This window comes from Hippoglossus stenolepis, chromosome 5 (genome assembly GCF_022539355.2).
Source record: "Hippoglossus stenolepis isolate QCI-W04-F060 chromosome 5, HSTE1.2, whole genome shotgun sequence".
Taxonomy (NCBI): Eukaryota; Metazoa; Chordata; class Actinopteri; order Pleuronectiformes; family Pleuronectidae; genus Hippoglossus; species Hippoglossus stenolepis.
Window position 1 is genome coordinate 28,299,290 of NC_061487.1, and position 10,000 is coordinate 28,309,289.

The window sequence follows — 10,000 nt, forward strand, 5'->3', positions numbered from 1 at the left end:
ACGTTCCTCCATGTAGTTTCTCCTCGTCCCAGACAGATGCTCCTCGTCTCTTCTCCACGGTTGAGCCTCCCTCTCTCTGTTGTGTGAGATCTGCACTGACACACAACAAGGAATTGTCTTTTCTATGTTATCGTCCATTTAGGTTGAAACCTGTCTGGATGTTGGGAAGTTGGAGTTTGTTTTGAAAATGTGACGAGGAGAAAGTTCAGATATTTGTAAATGAATACCCAAGTAGAGTACAGATACTTAAGTACACTACAAAAGTATTTGTACTTTGTTACTTCCACCTCAGGTGATTTGTTTTCGTCATGCTTCGTCTCAGTCGTCAGACTGAACTGATCTCTTCAGCACAACGTCAGAATGAAATGAATCTGTTCAGAGCAGGTTTACAGATTGAAGTTCAGAGGCCGTCACAGCTGAACCACATGAAGCCTGAGAAAAGGATAGAACCTGGAATCTGTGATGAGTGACGGCGACAGAGAAGTGTCCCTTCACTCAGCTTCCATGTCCAGTAAGAGCGCGGAACGAGCCCTGCATCCATGAAAAGTCAAACCTGCAGAGAGGAAGAGAATCTGAAGTTTGAATTATAGACTTGAAGACTTTCTGAACTTCCTCATTTCTGGAGGAAAAGGGGAAAACTACCTTTTGTTGTTTTTTTATATTGATAGTTTTGCCCGACAAAAACGCCAACCACCTGCAATGGGTGCAGGTGGTAGCTGTAGGTGGGCGTGTCCTCAAGGCTCCACCCCCCCACTGGACAAGACATCAAGCTGAGGCTTCAAACGTCCCGATGACATGAGAAGTAAAAACAAAAGGAGTTTTCATGAATGTTACCATGAAAAGCCACAAACTGCACAGAGACCCGATTCTACGAGAGCGTAGAAAGAGAAGTGAAGCCGCCGTCTTTAATCTGCCTTCACACAGGAGGAGAAGAGACTGAGTCAGAATGTTAAAACGACCCTTTGACGGTGGATCGGTGGAGGCTGTGAACATTGGTTTTAAATGAGGCTCAGACTGAAGCAGCGTGATGTGAGATAAGATAAAGAACCACTTTAATGGTCCCTTCAGGGAGAAGCAGGTCAGTAAAGCAACAAAAGATCTGGACGTTAGACATTGAACATATTAAATCCTCAGTATAAAGCTTTAAATGAGGAAATCTGAACTGAACCACGGTGAATGTTAGAAAAGACGACTTCAGTGTGAACAACCTGTGAGATAATAAAAAACAGGATCATTATAATAAACAGTGAGTAGCTCTTACATTATATATTCAAACCTGCAGGAATCTGTAACAACGCGTTTCATTAGGTGGCCTGTTGGTGGCGTCACACGTGTTTGTCTGAAGAGTCAAAAGGGACTTTTTAGATGTTGGTGGTTTTTAACTGTATGAAGGATTCTAGTTTTCTGGATCTGAAGTTTTCAGAGAAACAAACGTTAGCATCAGCTCGACTCACTTCTCCCAAAGTGCTGCTCACTGTGGGAACGGTTGGTTCCTTGAGATAATGTATCATATCATTTGGCACGATACAAATCAAATTGGATTGAATCATCACATCATGATCGAGACTTTTCTTCAAAGAGTCAAATCTTTATTCAGAGCTGAGCATTCATTGTTTTATTCAAACCCACGACTCTCTTCCTCTGTGTCTGCACTGAAAAGCACACACACACACACACACACACACACACACACACACACACACACACACACACACACACACACACACACACACACACACACACACACACACACACACACACACACACACACACACACAAACAAACACAAACACACACACACACACACACACACACAAACAAACACACACACACACACACACACACACACACACACACACACACACACACACACACACACACACACACACACACACACAAACAAACACAAACACACACACACACACACACACACAAACAAACACAAACACACACACACACACACACACACACACACACACAAACACACACACACACACACACACACACACACCCACACACACACACACACAACACACACACCCCCACACACACACACACACACACACACACACACACACTATTTACACACTCAAGTCACAGCTCATCGTCGAGATAAAGTCACTGAATAAAAACATGATTGTCAAAGATGCAACGAGCGAAAGACGAATTAAAAACAAAACATTTTGATCATTTCTGTTAAAAGTCATATATTTTTCAGAAGTCACAATGTTTCTGAAGAACACGTTTGTGAAAACAGGACAAAAATTGAAGCCAGATGAGTCTTATCAAAAGAAAATATGAAACTATAATAGAATTATGATTCTGTCTCTGAGCAGTTCAATCTGTGTGTGTGGAGGGGCTGGGGGGGCTGAACTTTCAGGGGCCCTTGAATCTCTATGTGTGGCCCTGCTGCTTCCTCTGGAAACAACACGCCAGGCCTCCGTCGGGCACGCGCCTCCTCGAGCACCAGCAGAGTATAAAGTGAGCCATGCGCGCGCAGGGCTCAGCAGTGACCCGCGCGCCGAGCAGAGAGAAAGAGCCAGTGGGGGGGGCATGAACCCGCGCTGGAAGCCTCTTCTCTCCGGGAGCGCAGCAGGTGATGCGCCCTGCGGGACTCGGGTCGTTCAGCGGAGACGATGGCGGAGCTGCTGAACCACAACTCCACGTCCTCTTGGAACCGCTCCGCCGCGGGACAGAACCGCTTCAGCAGCCTGGATGACATCGACCTGCCGGCGGACGGATCCCCGACCCTGCGCATCCTCATCTCCATCGTGTACTCGGTGGTGTGCGCCGCCGGGCTGGTCGGGAACCTGCTGGTGCTCTTCCTGATGAAGGTGCGCCGGGGCAGGAAGAAACGCTCCAGCATCAACCTGTTCATCCTCAACCTGGCGGTGACGGACTTCCAGTTCGTGCTCACTCTGCCCTTCTGGGCTGTGGACACGGCCCTGGACTTCAGCTGGCCCTTCGGAAACGCCATGTGCAAGATCATCCTGTCCGTGACCGTGATGAACATGTACGCCAGCGTGTTCTTCCTCACCGCCATGAGCGTCACCCGCTACTGGTCGGTGGCCTCGGCGCTGAAGGACCGGACCCGTCGGCGGGTGTGCCCTGTGCGCTGGGTGATCGCCGGGCTCTGGGTCTCCGCCAGCGTGGCCTCTTTGCCCACAGCGATCTTCTCCACGGTGAAGAGCGTGGCCGGAGAGCGGCTGTGCCTCCTGGGCTTCCCGGACGGCCAGTCGTGGCTGGCGCTGTACCACCTGCAGAAGATCCTGGTGGCCTTCGTGTTCCCCATGCTCATCGTCACCGTGTGCTACCTGCTGCTGCTGCGCTTCGTCCGCCTGCGCAGCATGAACAACAACCAGGTGAAGCGCAGGTCCCGGGTCACCCGCTCCGTCACCATCGTCGTCCTCTCCTTCTTCATCTGCTGGATGCCCAACCACGCCATCACCCTGTGGGGCGTGCTGGTCAAGTTCAACCTGGTCAACTGGGACAGGACGTACTACATGGTGCACACGTACGTGCACCCGGTGACCGTGTGCCTGGCGCACACGAACAGCTGCCTGAACCCGGTGCTGTACTGCCTGATGCGCCGGGAGTTCAGGAAGAAGATGAAGGATCTGTTCTGGAGGATTTCGTCGCCCACCGGGACCAACACGTGTCACATGCGACCGTTCTCCGGGACCGTGAGAGCGGAGCCGGACGACACGCAGATCGTGATCCCGCTGAACAACGTGGAGACGGAGAACTGCCGGCTGTCGGTTCTAACGGACCAGTGCGACACGGACGCGCTGCAGCGGTGAGCAGACCTTCAGAGGGAAGTGGTTTCACTTTCTGAGCCACTAACGAGGAGCAGGGACTCAAAGTTTTCACTCTGCGACTGTTCTGGAATTTAACATGTTTTTATCACAATTTAAAGGTGTGAAACAATAACGGGGATAATTAACGACTGTGCGTAAATTGCGCGTAAAGGCGCGTTGCGTAAAATCATCCAGCAGCTGCGTTTGCGCTTCACCTGCGTCTGACTGCGCTCTGATGTGACACCGATGCTGGAGCCGATTTTGGGGTTTTGGGGAAAATGAAGTATGTCTGGCTGCTGCTGTATTTTCTTATTTAAGAGCAGAGGAGCCCCAGTCCGCTCCTGCAGGAGGATCCGGCTGCTGCTTCAAACATCTTTCTGTGGAGTTTATTGACGTTCGTTGTGGCTGATGTGTAAAACTGTACAAGCTTGAGTAACTGAATGTAGAAAAAAACCTGCCGATGCGACCTTTAAGTCAATGTTTGTAGAATAAAATGTTTAATTTGTGTCGACGTGGATTCCAGTGTGCGTGCTGTGGAGTGACAGTCAGTCTCCTGAGGGTTCATCTCTCACTGATGAAGAGATGGAGGAGAATGTTTCTGTTGGCAGCGGAGATGGAAACGTCTCCAAGTCGGTTTAGACTCTTTAAAGGTTCCATTTGGTTTGAGAAGTTTAGTTTAAAATGAAAAGTTTTTCCTAAACACCTCCTCTCTGCCTGCACATTGAAGCTGCAGCTGCACCTTCTGCTACTTTGTTCAAATCCTTCCAGCAGCATCTGAAGAGAAAACTCATCCAATCGTTTCGAATCAGAGGCCGCTGTCAACCAATCAGCAACACCAGTGTGTTGACGTCTTCATCTGCGTCTTCTGCGTGTGTGGCTCCACTTTTTAATCCTGAGATATTTGTCTTTGTTTCTTGTTTCGTGGCTGCCATGTGATGGACACATCCACAGGCTGTGGAACCTGAGGAGGATCTGTGTTCACAACTTGTCACGGTAATTAGTGTTAAAGAGAATGTTACAAAAACACTTCACTGAAATAAAACATCAAGAACACGAGTCCTCCTTGAAGAACATGCTCTCATTCTCAACATGAAGCAGGAACCTGAGTTTCTGTCCTGAGGTTGTACGTCCTCCGCTCATCAGTTAGAAGAACTTCCCTCAAGGAGTTCCAGGTGTTGTGTGAGGTCACCGTGAACTTGGCCTTTGACCTTTAACCTTTGACTATTAAATCTATCAGTTCATCTTTGAGTCCAAATTAACATTTATACCAGATTAGAAGAAATTCCCTGGAGGCGTTCTTCATATATCGCGTTCACAAGAATGAATGAATGAACATAATGCCTCTGGCCACTGGGTGTCGCTGGTGCAGAGACATAACAACAACATTTGTGTCGTGATGATGATTTTTATTTATTTCCAAATTTCATCCAGTTACAAAAAATCTCATCCAGGGAATTAAAATTGATATAAAACGAACGTGATTATAAATGTGTTTATTTCAGTGGGGAAAGCTCCATTTAAAGTAAGAGACCAGATTCATGGTGGAAATCTCTGCAGTAACATCGGGGGGGATGAGGGAGATGTGAGCGTCGGAGGAGGTTCTTCTACGTCTCTGTAACTCTAATGAGCTCAAAGGTCAAAGGGTCAAAGGATCCGGATCAGAACATGAACATGAACCATAATCCAGAGAAGCTTCTTCACAGCAGAACGTCTGGAGACTCACACGAGGACTTTGACCTGGAGACGCAGCTCCGTCACATTAAAGTGCAAACGGCCCAGAAACAGGAAACTGCTGGTGTGTGAAGATCCAGCTGTCCATTAACACACACTCACACAGACACACACACTCACACAGATACACACACTCACACAGATACACACACACACAGACACACACACTCACACAGACACACACACTCACACAGACACACACACTCACACAGACACACACACTCACACAGATACACACACACACACAGATACACACACTCACACAGATACACACACTCACACAGATACACACACTCACACAGATACACACACACACACAGATACACACACTCACACAGATACACACACTCACACAGACACACACACTCACACAGATACACACACTCACACAGATACACACACTCACACAGACACACACACTCACACAGATACACACACACACACAGATACACACACTCACACAGATACACACACTCACACAGACACACACACTCATACAGATACACACACTCACACAGATACACACACTCACACAGATACACACACACTCACACAGACACACACACTCACACAGATACACACACTCACACAGATACACACACTCACACAGACACACACACTCATACAGATACACACACTCACACAGATACACACACTCACACAGATACACACACACACACACAGATACACACACTCACACAGACACACACACTCACACAGACACACACACTCACACAGACACACACACTCACACAGATACACACACTCACACAGACACACACACTCACACAGATACACACACTCACACAGATACACACACTCATCCGATACACACACACACACACACACACACTGGGTTAAACGCTCTCATCACCCCCCTCACTTCTCTCTTTTACCTCTTTTATTCTGCTCATTTTAATAACTCTTATTAAGCCTGAAGGTTTCAAACTGTGCTTTCTGATTTTAAATAGGTGTCTTTTGTCTCTGTGTTGTTCTGAATGTTCCTGAACAGCATCTTCAATCTACTGTGTGAAATGTGTTTTATATATAAAACAGCAGCAGTGTTTCTCTTCTGTGAGAGCGCCCCCTGCTGTTTGTTACCTCAGGTCATGAACTCAGGACAGAGCTCCGGGGCCTTGTCTCATCACTTCAGCCTCTTACAGGCTGTGGAGTGATGACAGGCTGAGCTGCAGCAGAGCATGCTGGGTAAAAACCTCCTGATCTTAACGTTCACAGCTCGTGTCTCTGGTGGTTGATCCACAAACAGCACCTGACACACGAGGCTCGTTCATTCATCAGTGAAACTCATCATCTCTCCCTTTGTCTGCAGCAGATGACGTCTGGGTTCAGAGTACCATGGAAACAGACTCCGACCTCAGTGGAGATTTCCAGTAGTTGTTGATGTGACAGATGTAAAGAATCGGCTGTGGCTCATTGTTTAACCTCAGAATCTGTATTTTCTACTAAAGGGATTTCAGTGTTTAAGCCTGAGACTGATCATCACTGAGGCTCGAGAACCTTAGAGCAGCAGATTCCACATGAAGAAGAGATCAGCATCCTCTTCTGAACGTCCTTCAGAAACAGGTTCAAACAGAAAAACGAGACGTGAATCCACTTTCTGTCTGAGCGATGACATGAGAGCAGAGAGATGTCCCGGTGTTTTCACCACGGCCCAGTCCAACCGCCTGCCGGCTCGATGCATGACGCTGTGCTAACAGGAAGTGACAGGTGGGTTTAAATCCTCCTTCATGTTCCAAACTGTGTTTGCAGAGTTAAATAGAAGAAATGTTTCACCTCATGAGAAGGACGACGACTCATCATTTCATTACAAACATTATATTTGGGGATCTCCCTTTTATTAATTGATTAAATTGACAGATTTTAGTTCAAATAGAAAATATTCGTCTACAAGTGTATACTTTGCCTTGTGATCCAGGAGGGGGCGCTCACTCTCAGCTTACATTGAGCACGATCAAACAAATTGAAGAAACTAAAACCGTTAAATTGAATCGATGGAGCCTCGGGTACCAGATTAACGTCCAATGACAGATGACCTCTAAAAGGAGAAGGTCGTCACAGCGGTGATGATGTGGGCAGTGACGTCAGCGTTTTGCAGACGAGCGCGTCACCGCTTTAGCAAACTGTTCACAATGGACCCGCCCATCTGCCCCAACACCCGCCTCCTTCAGCAGCTCGTCCACTGAAAACACAGACACAGCTGTCAATCAACATCTGCTTTAATGAAGCCGTGAACATTTTTCTACACAAACGACAGAGTGCAGCATTTCTGTTTCTACAACTGTGACACGTTCAAGTCGTAGTTTTGACCTGAAAACAAACGTTCAAACCACAACTTTATACAACAGGCTCGGTGTTTGATTCCTCTTTATTCCAAAGTGAGTTTGAGAACTGATTGATTTCATGTTCAGATTTTGTTGAGCTCTCACTCGGAACTCGAGAAGAGCTACAGACTCAAATCAAACAATTTGACATTATCATTTTCACACATAATGATGTTATGTTGAGGACACAGGATGAAATACTGCATTGTATTCATTGTATTTTTATAACTTGTCAGTAGTTTTTAAATCTCATTAAATGTTCTGTTATTGAAAGATTCTGTGGACGTTGGAGAGGAAACGATGAACAGAACAGAATAATGGAAGAAAGATAATATTGTGGCTTCAGTACAAAGTAGAACAATGAAACTCTGAGGTCCATGAAACCAGAGGATTAAAGACGACATGATGGAATGATGATCTTTTGAGTGACGTGGCAGATTAATCTTTCACCTTCTGTGTTGGTCAGTTTCTCTCCGAGCCCGGTGAGTGTCGCTCGCAGCTCAGTGGCGAGGACGAAGCCTTTGTGCTCTTTGTCGGCCATCTTCAGGGCCTGCAGGATCTCCTGCTCCGGCGCCTCCTGCTGAAGCTGCCGGTGCATGACGCTCAGGAAGGTGGAGAAGTCCAGCTCCCCCCCCTGACCTGCGGAGAGATGATTTTTTTTACATCCTGTCGTCGGTAGTTTCACCTGAAGATGTTTATTGATCGACGCAGGAGAAACGAGGTCACAGCAGGAGGAGACGTTCAGAGACGGGGGGGGTTGTGTACTATCATATGAAATAAGTTGTTCAAACAGAAAAACAATAAAACACAATGTAAAGAGTGGAGCTGCTGTAAAGCTGGTGACAGTTTACTCGTGTTAAATAAACTGAGCAGTTAATGAAACTTCGTTAAACATGAATCACACAAAGATAACGAGACGAGCAAACAGCAAACACACAAATATTAAAGTCAACTTTCATCAAACTTTCAGGAACTGGGAAGAAAAATGTTTTTCAACCAACGCCTGCATGAATATAGGAGTTTATTCTACTGTTGTTATGGCAACAACAGACGACACCCTTACTATTGTTTACAACAGAAACTTTTGGAATGAAACGAGAATTAGTGTAATTAAGTATTTTCTTATAGTTACACTGTTTCATTTTGGGTTGTTTGTAGTGTATGAGCCACACCCAACTGAAAGTATTGGAAACTGTGGAACAAGACTTTTTAAGAAGTACCAGTCATAACAATCTCTCTCATGAGCCAGTAGCAGCTGAAGTGAAGCACTTGGTCGCTACGTGTAGTAATAATAATCATTTGACGACTTATGATCCTGTGATCTGACGCAGAGGACGGATGACGACACGACCCTGAGGATGATGCAGGAGATTCCCAGAGGAGCTGGAGAGGAACCTGCTGCACTCAGTGCTTCCCTCTGCTTCTTTGTGACGCACTGACCCACAGCAGCCATGTTTCAGGCAGCTGAGGAAATGTCACTTCTCCTTAAAGCAGCTTAAAGATTCAGTTTCTCAGATGAGATTTACTTTGTGTTTGAACGTTACTGTAAAAACATCCTGTTTTAAACTGTGGATCGGACCAACACGCAGCTTGAAGATGTCTTCGTTGATGTGGGACAGATGGACAGGTGGACAGATTTACCTATGTTGTGGCTCAGCAGGTGTCGTTGGACCTCGGGGGGGGTGGGGTTGGAGCCGAGACATCGCATCACTGTGATCAGCTCCTGAGCTTTGATCTTTCCTCTCCGCTGGCAGTCGTACAGAGAGAAACACTCTTTAAACTCTGCAGCGACAACAAGAGACGCAGCAAGTTGGTTCAATGAAAAAGAGAAACTGATCAAAGAGCTGCAGGCTCACACTGCACCAACAGGAGGCGCTGCAGGTTCACACTGCACCAACAGGAGGCGCTGCAGGTTCACACTGCACCAACAGGAGGCGCTGCAGGTTCACACTGCACCAACAGGAGGCGCTGCAGGTTCACACTGCACCAACAGGAGGGGCTGCAGGTTCACACTGCACCAACAGGAGGCGCTGCAGGTTCACACTGCACCAACAGGAGGCGCTGCACGTTCACACTGCACCAACAGGAGGCGCTGCAGGTTCACACTGCACCAACAGGAGGCGCTGCAGG

The 10,000-nt window shown here is 47.1% G+C and overlaps 2 protein-coding genes across 4 annotated transcripts in view; one reads left to right on the forward strand and one right to left on the reverse strand.

Annotated features, from left to right (window-relative positions):
• Positions 1–2,450: 2,450 nt before the first annotated feature.
• On the forward strand, positions 2,451–4,308 carry rxfp3.3b (relaxin family peptide receptor 3.3b). Its single transcript, XM_035157191.1, has one exon. The coding sequence runs from the start codon at positions 2,637–2,639 to the stop codon at positions 3,798–3,800; it is 1,164 nt and encodes a 387-aa protein (XP_035013082.1). The 5' UTR covers positions 2,451–2,636; the 3' UTR covers positions 3,801–4,308.
• Positions 4,309–7,358: 3,050 nt separating this feature from the next.
• calml4b (calmodulin-like 4b) overlaps positions 7,359–10,000 on the reverse strand; it is a 3,681-nt gene continuing 1,039 nt past the window's right edge. For 2 of the 3 annotated variants that reach the window (XM_035157190.2, XM_035157186.2), the window contains 3 exons: positions 9,512–9,652; positions 8,321–8,509; positions 7,359–7,728 (listed from right to left, as the gene is read on the reverse strand). In XM_035157190.2, the coding sequence (XP_035013081.1) occupies positions 7,631–7,728; positions 8,321–8,509; positions 9,512–9,652 (428 nt within the window). In that variant the 3' untranslated portion in view covers positions 7,359–7,630. The remainder of the gene's footprint in view (positions 7,729–8,320; positions 8,510–9,511; positions 9,653–10,000) is intronic. The other variant, XM_035157187.2, reaches the window with a different exon arrangement.